Source organism: Eublepharis macularius, chromosome 2 (assembly GCF_028583425.1).
Source record: "Eublepharis macularius isolate TG4126 chromosome 2, MPM_Emac_v1.0, whole genome shotgun sequence".
In the NCBI taxonomy this organism is placed as follows: Eukaryota; Metazoa; Chordata; class Lepidosauria; order Squamata; family Eublepharidae; genus Eublepharis; species Eublepharis macularius.
In genome coordinates, this window is record NC_072791.1 from 93,500,816 (window position 1) to 93,517,349 (window position 16,534).

Consider the following 16,534-nt stretch of genomic DNA (forward strand, 5'->3'; position numbering starts at 1 on the left):
TTGTATCCTGCCACTCCAATGAGCTAATGACCAGGTCTTCTGGCAGAGGAAGGCAAAAGGCTCATCCATCACCAGCAGGGGAAGATCCTGCCATTAGCTGAGCAGATGGTAGGACACAACTCTTAGCATATCCTCTGAGGATAGCCCTGTACATTATGAGAAAAGACAAAAAAGGTGCACAGGTACACCCACTCTTTTGATTTCTGATGTTTCTTTTAATGCACAAATGAAGAACAAGCATCTTGATTCCCCCGGCGGAGGTGGAGCCTTTCCCCTGACAATGCTCCCTTGCACTGCCAAACGAGTAAGTGCTGTTTGGGGTGAGGTTCTCACATGTGTCTCTAACCATGAGTTGGATGGAGAACCCATGACCTGGTTGCCAATCTCCAAGTGGGATCTCGAGACCGCCCAGAATTAAAGCTGATTTCCAGACAGCAAAGGTCAGTTGCCCAGAATAAATTGGCAATTGGCTGCTTTAGAGGGTAGACTCTGTAGCATTATACCCTGGTGAGGTCTCTCCCCTCCCCAAATCCCACCCTCCTCAGGATCCACCCCCCAAATCTTCCCAGTGCAGGGTTCGATCACCTCTCCATCATGCTCTGTCACGGCAGCTTTGCTAAGTAGGGCCTTCTGCAGGTACTAACTTGCAAATGGGCAAAAACAGCAATGGCCCAGACACATGCTTTCTCTGCTGTGGGCCCCACCTTACAGAATGGCACCCCTGATGAAGTCAAAAAAGCTCCCACTCTCTTGTTTTTCTGCAAAACTGAATTAGTTAGGAGGGCTTTTCTACAAAGCTAATAGTGTTGTACTGTAAAGAATGGTTTAGAAAATTACTTAGGTAAATGTTTGGGGACTATATTATTGTGTTACGCTCATGCTGCCAATTGCTGCAAGAAGGACCTTCCTATGTAATTTTCTGTATCATTTAACACATCATGTTAATACTTACGTTTCACTTCAGTTCTATTTTCAGATTTCTGGTTGATTCTTGATTTCTACAATACATATCCTATTGCACTGTTTATTGGATGTCCCATTCTGTTGACTGTATTGCCTTAGTCTGTGTAATGCACCTTGAATCCCAGTGAGAAAGGCCTACTATAAATAATGTAAATAAATAAATCCCATGGGATTGTGCAAGGAAGATGCACACATGATTAATTTATGTAGAGCTATCAATGTACATGGTGCTTTTATATAGTAATACAAGCAACAAATTCTAGCTCCTGCCCTAATAATAAAGTTCACATATTACATAAGCAGCAGAAAGCAGAAGCATGAGTCTACTCTTGCACTGGCTTTGTGTTGCTGCTTCCAACATGTAAATTGTGGAGGCTACATGATTCCTAACAAAGACATGAGGCGGCAGCTTCCCACTGTAAGTCTGATTAATTCTGCACTAATTCTGTGGTAATTTAATACTAATATGGATGGCTTTTAATCAGCTCTTATAAAGCCTCATTCTTCCAGATGGATATCAAATATGTATCAAACTACAAAATGTATGACATTCAGTACCTACCGATGATGCTCTGATCATCTGGCCAAGAAGAATATAACTCTGTCACTGGATCACAAACTTTTTCTCTTGTTTCTAAATAGGGGACAAAAAACAATATCTGGTTATTTTCTGCAAAAAAAGCAGTAACAAACTAAAATTGTGGATTGCCAGTGCTTTCTTACAAGTTCATTTATCCATAATTTGAGTCCAAGAAACATGTACATTAGTAGTTTACTTGGAGCTTTAATTTCCAATTGTAAATTAGTTTAATTAGAAAGTGTTTGGCACTGTACCAAACATTACATGTCCCTTTTGCTTCAAAATTAGAACCCAGTCCTATTTTTAAGTTTCAATTAGAAGTAGGGTTGCCAACTGCTTGGAAAAATGTTCTGTCTCTTTAACAGAGCCTTAATGGGATGTTGTATACCAGGTGATGTTATTTACCTCCATGCCATGAAAAGCTTCAGCAGCCCATTTCTACATATCGAGCCTCTGTTAAAGGAATGGGACATGTTGGCTGTCTTCACATCTAATTGGTAATCAATGTCATGTAGTCTTGCTATTCCGACGCGAGGAGGGAATCCCAACCCTTTGTTGTCAAGTGTCAATGCACACGCATGGGTTACAAACTTAGTTTTATTTAACTTCTTCATACACGTAAGGAATCTCTACTCACAATTCTTCTAAATAATGAAAGGAGAGAGTGCATCTTTCATGCATAAAGGCACTTTATGGAGCTTTGTAGACCCAATGAATGTGGTGAAAAAAGAGAGATGACTTGCTCCTCTCCCTGCTGAGGTGTAAATGAACAAAAAGAGAAATGGCCTTAACAAGTTTTGGCGGGCTTTGAATGCCCCAGGAACTGCACCTATGGGGTAAGGCACTACAACTCCCAAGATGCACTTCTCTTAAAACTATAGGCATACAGTCTAGTCTGGTACATATTGATTAATATGGTCAGCTTGCTGCTGGAACAGTACACTTGCTACATTTGTAAGGTTCCTCCCATACAAAACCTTCAGTACCATCCCTAACAAAGGTGACTACCTTGACTCATTGAAATCAATGGTTTAGGTCGTCCAAGTTCCTTAAATCTAAGGGACAAGTTAACTCAGTACATCAAATGCTCTGCCTTGAGACATATATAATGATGCACCAACCTATATGTACATTTGTGCAAAGGCCTCAACTTCGAAAGCATAAAGTTTTTCATAAATTTGCAAAAATCATAATAGCTTGCCACAGGCTGTTATAACCAAATCCATTTTACACATGGATTACGTATCATCGGTTATAGCATACCAAAGAGCACATACGAAGAGTTTTCAATACAGAGACAGACCATCATTCATAGAATTAGTTCACCTCAAAATCTTTGAGTACAAACATAGTATATTAACTTGATCTTTAAACAGATTTTTCAAATCATCTTAATCCTTTTGTATCTTGCAGGAGCTTTTTTATTTTTCCAGTTTAATGCAATACAAATTTTTGACATAGTAGCAGATTTATAAGCATTTCCAAATATACATAAAATTTCCTCATTTTTCAGATAGCATAATATTACTACAGGATTCATTGGCTAATCTATAACTTGTATTTTCAGATACTTGGTCAACAATATCAGTCCAAACAGCTTAAATGTTAAGATATGATTTACAAAACTCAGCTATCTAGTTACAATTATTACTTAGAAACATAATGGATTGTCTCTCTACAAATCTCTATTGTCTCTGCAAATTAACATTTTGGAAAACATAAAAGTCTGCTCACACAAGTATATTTCAGGTCAAATCTGATTTTGCCCTAAAACTTTAAAATAATTAAATAAGGTAAAATGATGAGGATAGGAAACACTATATGTATTTACTATATATCACTCAGATAACAGTGCTCTTGGGACTGTATAGTGCTATACTTCTGTAGCAGATCAGATATTTTGAGAATGCCACTTTTACCTATACAATAATCCTGCAACACAGGAAAAGGAAACTTAATTTATTGCAGGGGTGTGATAAACCTCATGGTTTTGTTGATAAAGCTGATACTGCAAAACAATATAGTTGTCGGGCAACCGGAAAGCTACAACACTTTTTTTTAAGAGTTTGTTGATCTACTTTCGTCTTGCCTCTTCTTCAAGTATAACATGGAAATAATGAGGCAAAAATATGAGGCACTTGATGAGTGAACATTAAAGACACCTCCAAAAAACACTATGTGGAGGAACCAGAACATACCTGAAGAATTGAAGCAATACGTATCATACCGGTCAGATACATTTGACTGAAGTACATAAATCCCAGTGGTATTTGCTGCACATAGATGATAAGGATTATGTCGAGGGACTACAATTTTTTCTTCGATATAACCATATCTAAGCAAAAGAGAGAGATTATCACATTAGGGCATCTAAATATATAACCAGTATAGACTTCACACAACTGAATATTACCAACAAATATCTGTGATGGAACCACATCCTACACACTAAATTTTGATTCTATCCACAAAAGTGGTTTCTCTTCCTGTTCTATAATAATCCCATCCTACATCCTATCGGCTTTATAGCATCCTCATACCTAATAGCCAGAGGCCACCCATAGCTAGTATGTAGGTTTTATTAAAACCGAGGGAACCTTTAGGTTTGCGTAAAGTCTATTTTTTAAAAAACAAACACATTGGGGTAAAAAAATGCTCAATAGTAAAAGCAATTTCTGTGCATGCATGCACAAAGCAGAGCCTTCTTCTCCCCAAATTTTGTGAGGCATTTTGGACTGCTGTTGCACTGAGAGGAATCAAGAAGGGGGGGGGGTGAGGAACAAAACTCTGGAACTATGAGATGGAGAAGTGGCAGGCAGTGAAGGGAGGAAAGCAGCAGCTGAAGAAAGGGGAATAGGGAGAGGAAATGAAACTGGATTGGAGAAGAGTAAAGAAATGGATTCGGAGCCAACAGGGGAAAGGAAGTAGAATAAAAAGCAGCTAAGAATGGTGGTAGGTTGTCGAAGGCTTTCACAGCCGGAGAACGATGGTTGTTGTGGATATTCCGGGCTGTATAGCCGTGGTCTTGGCATTGTAGTTCCTGAAGTTTCGCCAGCAGCTGTGACTGGCATCTTCAGAGGTGTAGCACCGAAAGACCATGGCGATACAGCCCGGAAAATCCACAACAACCAATGGTGATAGAGTTGGGGTCAGCAGGAACAGAATGCAGAAAGAAATCCTGGCAGAGGGATGCAATGGGTTCCCCCTCTCATTAGTCTTCAGATGTCGCCCCTTGTCATTTTATAAACTGTAAAATTAAAAGACTAATTTTCATTAGAATATGGCAAATGTATAACCTACTGTGGGTAACTCATTATTTGCTCTTTCCCCCCACAAAAGAAGTATGTGGAAGAGTCCACAGCAGAGCAGTATAGTGTATGCCCTGCACACTTCAAGTCAAGGTTTAGTCTAGGACTTCTACTTAAAAGAATACATGTTAGCAGATCTCAACACAAACACCTCCATTTTGATTTTAAAACTTCCTGGACCAACAAACTCTCTGTTCCCCCCTCATTGGCACACTGCACATGCCAGATAGCCCCTTTTCAAAGGGTGTAAAACAAGCTTAGTATGCCCCATGGAGGCTTTAATTCTTGTGTGTCTTCAGAACAATATAGTGAGACCAATATTAGCTACACTTTAAAAATAAGTGTATTTTTTTTTTTAAATGTCGGCCTCCCACCTTTGGGGTGGGGAGTTCTCCCCACCATTGCACCTTAATGTATTTGGTTAATTTATTTTATTATTGTTTATTGTATGTTGATTTTAGAATTATTGTTTTTTTGTTTTTATTGATTTTAACTGATGTTCACTGCCCAGAGCCCCTGAGGATGGGCGGTTTATAAATTGAAATAATAAATAAAATAAAAAATGTTTTTATTGTCTGTACATAAGAGCAAGTTCAGGTCTTAGAGTAACTGATTTTACAGGATCACAAAACCACCAACTCAAATTTCAATCAATCATACTCTTCCAGTGAGAAAACCATAACATTACAGATAACAAAAAAACTTCCTAAAGAGAGGAAACTAGTTACATTGTCCTTAGTTTATTGGGTTGGGTCTAGTGGAAGACAGCATGGGGGGAGTTCTGCTTTGTCTAGCAGCATGCTGTTTGTACCAAAAACTTGTCCTTGATGATCAGGAAATCCTCAAAACCAAAATGCTCGGTAAAACAGGATGTGGCAGTGATGAAGAGGAGTCTTATTTTCCATTGTCATTAACTAGGGTTGCCAGTTCCAGGTTTGGAAATTCCTAGAGATTTGGGGGTAGAGCCTAGGGAGGGCAGTGTTACCCCAATGCGGGGTTTCCTTGTGAGTTGGGGGAATTAGTATTAAAGGAGACATAGCAAGAAGAGTAACCTAGGAATCTCCAGCAATGCATACAAGGATTTTTCCCTTAGAGAACATCTGAACAGTCAGATGTTTAACACAAAAAGTTTCTTTATCAAGAGAGTAATAAGAGCCAAGTATTCAGAAAACACACACAGCATACACACAGAGCTAACTAAGAAAACAGTGAGGAAATGGGAAAGCAGTTTCAGGGAGGGCTATAGATGCCAGTCTTCAAGAAGGAGAAGAGGTCTGTAGAGGAGCAACAAAACAACCAGCACTTCACAGAAGAGAAGGGAGGGCTCAGACTAATTTGACAGTGTGTGGATGGGTCCCAGAACACACACACAAAGCACATGGCTGGGGGTATCTAATTATAAGGCAAAATGTGTCTTAGGGCAAAACTGATGTCTTGCCTCAAAGACAATGCTTGATGGCTTGTCTGCAGGTTCGAACAATAAGTTAGGAAAGGCTCAGTAGCTCTACCTGAGGTAGACAAAAGGTGTGAATGGGGCTTGATGACCCAGCAATTGCTGGATGGGGAGAGCCATCAGGTTCACTGAATAGTTCTGATTAGGAAAGGTGGGTCAAGGAGGAGAAGAAGGGTGTTAATGAGATTAGCTAGGAGTTCTTGGGAGACCTCTTTGTTCTTAGGTATGTGTTGTTATTTTCTGGGGCATGGGGGGCCTCAGATAGCCAAACTACCTATGACTTACATTCTGGTAATTTTCCAGCTCCAGTTGGGCTGGGAATTGTTCTGCTTTGCTAGGCAGTGCCATGTGCCCATGACATATGACGAAGGGGTTTATAATACTTCATAACCATAAACTGCCCTCTTCAACTTGAGGAAGGAGTCTGACTGCTAACAGCAGAGTTGGGGAAAAGACCTCAGCAGAATGTAATACCATAGAGTTCATGCTTCAAATTCCTCCATGAGAATTTTACATTTTTATTTCATTTATACCCTGCCTTTCTCCCCAGTGAGGACTCAAAGTGGCTTACATCATTTTCCTCTCCTCCATTTTGTTCTCACAACAACCCTGTTAGGTTAGGCTGAGAGTATGTGACTAGCCCAAGTCACCTAGCAAGCTTCTGGAGCAAAGCAGGGAGATCAGCTGTAATTCTTGGAGATCTCCAGCTATGATCTGGGGGATCAGCAAATAGAAGAGGGAAAAAAACAATCCACAGGGAATACAATACTAGTCTACAAAATTACAAAAATGTATTCAGAGTGCAAAGGCTACAAAATTTCATCACTGTGTTCAAATAAATACTCTTAATACAATTTCCAGGCACATACATGAACAATACAATACTTTTTACATAATCATATAGGGCACATTGCAGTGGACATCCACAGTTTCCACAGTCTTTTTGAAATAATTATAACAATTCTTTCCAGGGCTCCCCTTGGCAAGTGAATGGTGAAGCCCAGCCGTGAAGCAGACTCCAACCCACGCTCAATCTGGGGCCGGCTATCTGTGGCAGATATCGGAATCCTTCATCAGGAGCGTGTGGAATGCTTTACAGCAGAAAAGGAAACTTCCAATGTATTCAAATCCTGCATGCCCAAAACATAAACTTGAAAATCTCTTATGAGATTTTCCACAGGACCACCTGTACAGACAAGGAGAACTCCCCCCAGGGTAGGCAAAGAATGGCCAGCACCCACTAGGGCCAGTACCCAGTTTTGCTGGCAAGGAACATGTAAGCGCCTCCTTTCCTGCCACCAGTTCTTCCTCCCTCCATCAGTGGGCATGATGGGGGAGACAGGAGTGAGAGCTCTTTCCAGTGCCATTTTGTCCTCCCATTCTTCCCCAAACCAGTACTTTTTATCATCACTACAGCAGATAAAAGGAGAAGAAATGACGCATACTGTGTTTCTTTCAGAGTTCCTACCTGCAGGTTTCCAGTCCGGCATCAAAGGCTTTCTCCATCTGCTCCCATGTTGGCAGAGTACTGTTGAGGGCCTTGCAAAGTTGAATGGCCTCTTCCCTTGTGAGGCTGTAGCGCCGATTTTTCTCAACATGGAAAACTCCTGCATATCTGCAACTTACATTCAAGCCTGTACATTTGAGAAAAACAAAAAAAACCCGAGTTGTTTCAGACGTTTTGCTACTCCAAATCCCTAATATCACTGAGTAGTGGGAAAGCATTTAAATCTCCCATGATATGCAGAGCAAACTAGGTAAGATGTCAGACTATTAATACTGATTATATGTATATTACATATATATACAGTAATACTTATAATATGTATTGCTGTTTCTGCGATTTTATTAAATCACTTATACTTTGTGAGCTTTCACAGATTTTTTTTTATTATTTAGAAAAGGTATATGGAAAGGCAGCATATAACCTTTCTAAATAATAACAATAAGCTGTGAAAGGATGCCCCCATAGCTTTAAGAAAAATGAAAATAAATGGGCTAAATTAAGATTTGGGGGTGTGATGTGGAACTAAGGGATTAACAATGCAATCATAAACAGAGTTACACCCTTCTAAGTCATTGATTCCAATGGATTTAGAAGGGTGCTACTCTGTTTAGAATTCCTGTTTTAATTAGGGTTGACAACCTCCAGAGATCTCTGAGAATTACAACTGATCTTCACATGACAGAGATCAGTTCCTCTGGAAGAAACAGCAGCTATAGAGTGTGATCTCTATGGCGTTATACCCCACAGGTCCCCTTTTCCTCCCGATGGGAGGAAGGACCAAGTGCTTACCTCTCTATTTCCTTGCAGCTTCCTCGTATGCCCAAAGCATGCACACGGCCCCAAACCAACACAATGACAACACTTCTGGGAAATGACATCATTGCACAAGGGGGGGGGAGGGTGCACATGTTTCACAGCGGGACGATTTGGGCTCCAAACAGGTTCAATTCGGCCCATTTGGGTCCCATGCAAAGCATGGGAGCACTCTCAGGCTGGTGTGATGACGTTAGTGACATCGTCGTGCCGGCCCTGGGAGCGTGTGCAGATGGCCCATTCCCCGCCTTTCCCCACTGCCATCCAGGTAAGCAGTGGAGAGGGGCAAAAGGTGGGAGTGGGGGATCCCTTGCCCCCACTGGGAGAATGGGATCCCTACCCACTGAGTGCCTCCACTCCCCAAACCCCACCTACCCCAAGCTCCACTCCCAAATCTCCAGGTATTTCCCCACCCAGATGTGGTGTTCTTTGATACAGCAGGAACTATGGCAACCCTACTGTGAATGCTTCCTCCATATCATCTTCCAAACCTCTACCAGCCACCTGGAATTGCTATTTGTCTTGCATCTGAAGTATATAGATAATCACAGGCAAATTGCATTTAGGGAAAAGGGCAGCAAGTAAGGGTGGGGAAAGAGTATAAAAAGAAATGGCTAACCATCCTGCCATGCAGCAGATGAAGTTCCCTCCTCCCAGTTGTTATATTCATGTTTAAAAAACTAAAGTGGATTCACAACCCCCTGCCCCACCCAACATCATTTCTAGCATGGGCCTCAGACTTAAACCTTGGCACATTTCAGCAAAAAAGAAGACTTCAGTGTAAAAGTAGAAACTGAGAGAACGCACCTCACTATTGAAAGCAAATTTCCCTCTTTAGAAACAATTTTTAAACTTTTCATGTTGCTTTCCCAATCCATCCAAATCCTCTGGTTAGATTGTTTACTCCATCTACCTAAATGGTATAAATGGCTGCTACCTGGGACTGGGAAGGGAGAGGCTGCTATCATGTTGGCCTGCAGATTGCCAGCCATTCTAATTTTTGTCTCAGTGGGTGTTCTCTGCAGCATAGTATTTTATCTGAAGATCAGTTGCTGCTGTAGAGCTTTTTTGCGGTTATTGAAATAAGTTTTTAAAGCCTGAGTGATATTAAGAAAGGACTGGGGGAATAGTTTGAGGTAGTGATACCTTAATTAATGTATTTATTTTAGATTGTCTATGACTTTATAATTTATAATCTGCTTTGAGTCCTGAGTTTCAGGGAGAAAACAGAATATAAATATTCTATATAAATACTCTTGAATTGTTAGATCTTCTGTCCTCCATTTGCAATGAATTCCCAGCTCTTTCAGGTTGAACAAATATATGTGTGTATGTATGTGCAGCTGAGGGCAGGGCTTAGACGGGGTGGGTGAAGGGTTGGGGATGGGGTAGGGACATGGGGGGGGGTTCAACTTGCAAGTGACAATGAATAACCCTAGGAACTAACAGAAACTCTATAGTAAAACCATAGAGTTTCTGGTGACTGTACCTGGAAGTGACAAAGACCAGCAGCATTTTTATTTATTTCTCCCTCCCCGACTAATTCTTTCCCTTCCCTGAAAGCCCCCATAGCTCCTCTCCTTTCTCTCCTTTTTTCCTCCCGCTCTTCAGCCAACTTACCTTTATCTTTCCCCCTCTATTCAGCTTTCTTTCCTTGTCTCCCCTTAGCAACCTCTCCCCAGGAAAACTCTGGCCCAGTTACTCAGTGCTGTCTGAGCTCAGCTGCCCTGTGGGGAACCTGCAAGGATTTGCAAAGGCACCTTGTTTTCTCTTTTATCCCTTCACTACACTTTCCTCCTTCCTTTCCCCTGGCAACTTCTCTCTGGGAAAACTGCTTGGTTCTGACTGCTCTGTTGGGTCCAGTTGCATGGTGGCAAAACTATAAAGACTTGCAGGGGCACCTCATGCAACCCCTCCCTTCTCTTGGCAGCCCCCCATATCCTCATGTCTTCCTGCTTTTTTCTCTTCTCCCTACCCACCAATCAACCTACCTGCACCTATCTGCACTAGAGTTCCCATTCCCATTCCCCCAGTGGAGGCAAGGGATTCTCTGCTCACACACTCCCCCCCCCACCTCTCTCCTGGCCAGCAAGGGGGGAAATGCATGGGAATGGACCCAGGGAACTCTGCAGCTCACTCCAGTGTGCTCCAGAGTACTGCCTTGTCATACTAATGACATGATTCCTAGTGTGATGTGGAAGCAATAGGTTGTGTGTGGGTCAGATTTAGTGAAAGTCAGCCCCAACCATTCCCAGCATGACAAGGAAGTGCTCCAGAGCATGTGCATACTGCACATGCAAAGTAAGTTTCCCCATGAGGCCTCAACCATCACCTCCCCATCCCCTGCTTTCATGCTCGGGGGGGGGGGCAGGGGCTGGCAACCCTAATCTGTACCCAGCTTCAGCTTGTGGTAGCAAGCAGGCTGGTGGGTGCATCTAGACCTGGCCCTGATGAATCTTCCTTCACTGACCCAAACAGCCCTGAAAAGTGTTCTGCCCCTTCTCCTGAGTTTTACTGACAGAAAGAAAACTGACAATACTCTTGTGGTAGCCCTAAAAGACAAACTGCGGGTATCCATTTCTTAAAGCTACAATTGCTTCTTTTATCATTTTGGGAGATTGTAGCTCCCCCCTTCCCCCCCTTTTTTTAGAGTTCACAATTTTCTGCACCTAGGGCTGTTCTCAGTTATGTACAAAGATCTGTCTTGTCTGACTGTGGTCCCAATCTCCAGATTTAAGTATCCACAGATAAGACCATGTTGAAAATTGTATAAATTGATAGACTCATGTGTCCTTGCAACTTGGTTCAGCATTGTTAGCCACCTTGAATGCAAGGAAGTAAGACAGAACATAAATATTTTAAATAAATAAATGCATTAGAACTTGAGACACTGATTTTCACAACATCTACTTGCATAATGAGCTTCAAGGGTTTTCTCTAAACTATCTAACTCTGACTCAGTTCCCTCCTGTGTATCTGAGATCACTAATTTATAGCTGTATTTATAGCTGTATAAATATTGTTATAGCTGTATTTATTGTTATAGCTGTATTTATATGGTGGTAATATATGTTTTAAATGAATAATATGTATTATTTATATTTTTAATGGCTAATACTGATGAATTGTGTAGTGTGTTTTAAATTGTTGTGATCCGCCCTGAGCCCACTTGGTTGGGGAGGGTGGACTATAAATGTAAGTAAGTAAGTAAGTAAGTAATTTTAAAGGATTGCATTGCTAATTTATAAAAGTTATATGTGATCATTACAATATTTTGCATGGGTTTTAATCTTATGCCCTCACTGGGCGCTAAATCCCCCTGAACTCAAAGGGGCTTATTTGAAAGTAACTATGTATTAGATTTGGGTGGAGTCCAAAAGGACAAGAGGTCTCTTGCCATCTAGGATGACTTCCACCCCATCAATGCCCCTCCATACCACAGCCATGTTTTGAGCAGATAATCAAACCAACAATTAGTCGAAAGGAAGAAGAATCCCAAAGAGAGAGAGAGAGATCTTTTCTGCATGGGGCATTTTCATCAGTTCTGGCCTCATACTGCATTGATTTCTCTTCAGAGTTCTACACGCACAGTCAAAATACCCCAATTCAGTCTCCAAACTGCTTCCCAGACTCATTTGCTTTCTGCATGGGAAAAGGTTGCATCTGCCACAAAATCGATCTTTCTCTGGCTTTTCTGCAGCTTTTCTCCCTGAAACATAACCCATTTTTTTAACCCAGCAAAGACAAACTGGGGCTTTTTAAAGTGCAGAATGCTTTCTCCGATGTGACAGCCTGGCCTTGGCCCTGCCTTTTGCCCTCCCCTTTATTCCCCTGCATCATAATTGGTTGAACAGCAACCAGGTTTTCCTGAGTTAAAAAAGAAATTACCTAGCAACATTGCAACGTTGGTGCCTTAAAGAAAAAAACTTGCAACAGCCAGGGTGGGGAGGGGACTGCAATAGGGCTAACACAAAAACCTCTGCGGAGATCTCTGAATCTCACTTGATATTTAAGTTTTCACCTCTGCTTCCTGTACTTTTTGGTACATTCTTTTTTGATAGTTATTAAAAAAAATAAATTTAAAACAGCAAGCTTGCAATGTTGCAACTTGATACCATTTTTTAAAAGATCCAAAAAATCTTGTAAGTTTCCTCAGCAATCAGCTGAGGAAACTGACCTGACCTCAGCAGATTGGCTGAGGAAACTGACAGTCCTCAGCCGATCAGCTAATGAAACTGACATTATCTCAACTGATCAGCTAACGAAACTGATGTGTGCTCAAAGCCTCCAGCAGAAATGGGATATTTTTCTAGTGCAGAAATAAAAAACAGACATAACCTGGGTTCCTTCAAAGTGTTGAATTAAAAACTTGAAACAGTACAGGGCCAGAACCAATGAATAAAGCAGATCCAATCCTCATGGATTGAATATGCAGAAAGCTCGATGTAAAGTTCACCATGTGGAAGAGGCCAGAGAGAGCTTTTTCTCTCTTCTACTGGGCTCATCTTGGAATAAATATACATACACACAAGAGCAAGAATTCTTGGTACCAAGAACACAATCATTCTCTGAAATGTTCGTGGCAGCAGAAGCAGCAGTGTATCAGACACACATGTGAATTCAAATTCTGCACCTGAGCTAGAAAAATGTGCTGTAAGTGGTGTTCCCCTTAATGATCCCTTATGTCCCCAAAGTTCTGATTCTATCCCAGTCACATTGATACTAGAATTGGGTCTCAGAATTTTGCTTTTGCTTTGCCCTTCATAGCTGGCAGGCACTGGTATGGTAATGTTATTTTCCTGACACCCATGTGATGTTCCATAGCTGAAAGCCGATATTGTTTAATAATGGCTCCTAAGAGAGGCAAAACTTGCACAACATGCTGTAATTGTCCTAATCATTAATCTCACCCAGACCATGAGACTTTGGTGATTCAACGTGGAGTCATGAAAAGCCCTTGAGCGTGTTTCAGATTTTAATGAGCATGGAAATATTTAACCCACAAGCACAAGCCTACTTCTTATGCCTGCCTTTCCTGGGATTACTGAAGTCTTCTTTTATTGCCTATCTTCTTTTCATCCAGTAGCCTCTGGAAAAGAACCCTTTGTAAAACCACAGTTGGTTCGGTGTAGACCGTATTGCTGGTTAGGTGGAGATGAAGAGAACCCAGACTAAATCCAGAATCCACTTGTCTGCCAAACAGGATTATGGCTACCACTATGATGGTGACTTGGAGGAGCATTGTGTATTGAGCTACAAACACCTTGTAATTTTTAAAATTATTATTGTGACTCTTCTACTGCATGTCCCCCAATAATGCTCAGGGTGTCTCAAAAGGCAACTTACAACAATCATTAAAAACATACAGCAAAGACCACAAAACCAATATGAAATGAAAGACAGAAAAAATAATTAACCAACTATGAGAAACAGCAGATAAAACATTATTTTCCTATTAAAGTAGCAACAGAGTAAAGGAAGCATAATAAACAAGGCACAATCAGCCCCCCAAAATAAATGCTTTAAAAGCTATACAAAATGAAGGCTAGGACAAGGCACTCTGATCCCCAGTGGGGAGAAAGTACAGACAGACAGACAGACAGACAGACAGACAGACAGACAGACAGACAGACAGACAGACAGACAGACAGACAGACAGACAGACAGACAGACAGACAGACAGACAGACAGACAGATAGATAGATAGATAGATAGATAGATAGATAGATAGATAGATAGATAGATAGATAGATAGATAGATAGATAAAATGCCTACAGAATTCATAAATTTGTCACTTGGCACTTAAAGCTTAACAAGCTCAGTGCTTGGTGAATTGGCATTCTGTGGGCAGGGTGCCACCACAACTCGTCCTGGTTGACCACCCTAGATTTGAAGGTAAGTGAACACAGAGCTGGGCTTCTGATGCAGATTTCATCCAATGGGCAGGATTGCATAGGAGTAGGCAACCTTCCAAATAGACTGTAAGAATATGCAATTGAATTTTGCCCAGAAATGCATGGCAACCAATGTAGCTCTTTGTACTGCAAAGTGGCAAGATGTGTTCTCTACAGCATTCACCAATTAAGTCTTACTGCTGTATTTCAAATCTTCTGAAGTTTACAGTCTTCAAAGGCAGACCCTATATAGCATATTATCATATATCTTATTCCCAATCCCAAGTGGCCCCGATGTGCAGATGCTTTAGTCCATGGATTGGGGCCACTTGACTACAAACCACATGATTCTGCAAACTTCTTCCCTCCCCTCAGGTTTTCAGAAAAATCTGAAACTTTGAAAAAAGAACATTGGGGATGTTTAAATCCAACCAAGTGTTTTTTGCACATGCGCAGAAAACGTACTTACTGCTTCCTCCATTTATAGGAGGTGGCAGCAGAGGCCAGGAGGACCAAGAGGAAGTGGTGATGGGGAAGTCTGCCATAGTGAAGCATTTTTATCCTTGGCCCCGGGGTGGGGGAAAGCCACTGCCATGGAGAGCTGAGAGGGTACAGATGGGGCACTGTCACTGTGGCAAAAGTAGAGGGCAGGAAGGAGAAGTAGGAAAAGAGGGGCAGGGCAGGAAAGCTGGTAGCACCAGTGTGGGGTGTGTGGGTTCCTAAAATCCTTCTCCCCATGATTCTCACTGCCCCCCTCCTGTAGTAAATAATTTAACCTGGACATAATCAAAGCTGTAACAGAACCTGCTCTTAAAGGAAAGGTCATAGCAGCCACATCAACAAATGTTTGTTAAAAAACCTGTGTGCGACAGAGTAGACCTCAACCTCCGCCTGTAGGCATAGGTCTAACAACACTCACAAACTACAAACTTGCTCCATTTGGGGCAGTTGTAACCCCATGAAGAGAAGGCTGACTCCTTAATTCTTCGTTCACCCAATAACACCTCAGTCTTGTGTCGACTGGGCTTCCCTATACTGGCCCTCATTCCACTCATGCCTGCATCCAAGCATTCAGTCAGAGCATCTACTGAGTCATCTCACTCTGCTGAAAAGGAAAAATAGAGCTGGGTGCCATCCTGCACACTTTATTTCAAATCTCCAGAGGACTACCCCCAGTAGATTCAAATAGATGTTAAAAAACATAGGAAACGAGACAGAATCCTGTGGGACTCAACTGATAGATTCCATGGAACCAAGTAGTTATCTTCCTGACCTGACCTGGCCACTTGGATCCATGCTATGGCAACATCAAGGCTTGACTATTGTAATGCACTATCCATAGGTCTCCCATTTAAGTGAATTAGGAGACTCCAATTAGTGCAAAACGCTGCAGCTCGACAGTTAGCAGGAGCAAGCAGGAGCATGAACATCAATCCCATCCTACATTCAGTACATTGGCTACCCATCAGTTACCGTGCTCAGTTCAAGGTATTGGTTATTACATACAAAGGTCTTCACGGCTTTGAGCCAGCATACCTATGGGACCACCTCCCTCCCTATGTTCCTCCATGACAGCTTCACTCATCTGAACAGGGTCTCTTCCAGGTGCCAGGCTGCACACGGGTGAAATCAACAGCAGCCCATACACAGGCTTTCTCTATGGTGGCCCCTATTCTGTGGAATGACCTGCTTGAGGAGGTCAGGAGAGCTCCCACTCTCCTGGCTTTCCACAAATGATGCAAAACCGAACTATTCAAAAAGGCTTTTTACTCAAATGGACGGGCTGTATTGTAGGGATGGGCTCTCAAATGCTTCACTAATGAGTTAAAGACTGTAGACTTCATCACTATATTGCCTTACATATCATCTGTTGCTTTAAATATGTACTCCTACGTACTACCAGTAGGCCATGTTGTCTAATGTAGTCCTAGAACTTATTATGTTTTGCTTCAGTATTTTTTCTATTTTGTACTGGTTTCTTGCTAATACTGGCTGAATCCACACACCCTCGGAGT

The 16,534-nt window shown here is 41.7% G+C and overlaps 1 protein-coding gene across 9 annotated transcripts in view; it reads right to left on the bottom strand.

The window, feature by feature from the left end:
* CD44 (CD44 molecule (Indian blood group)) overlaps positions 1-16,534 on the bottom strand; it is a 93,767-nt gene that overhangs the window by 41,347 nt on the left and 35,886 nt on the right. For all 9 annotated transcript variants that reach the window (XM_054971297.1, XM_054971301.1, XM_054971296.1 and 6 more), the window contains exons 2-4: positions 7,773-7,938; positions 3,742-3,878; positions 1,526-1,597 (exon numbers count right to left, since the gene is read on the bottom strand). In XM_054971297.1, the coding sequence (XP_054827272.1) occupies positions 1,526-1,597; positions 3,742-3,878; positions 7,773-7,938 (375 nt within the window). The remainder of the gene's footprint in view (positions 1-1,525; positions 1,598-3,741; positions 3,879-7,772; positions 7,939-16,534) is intronic.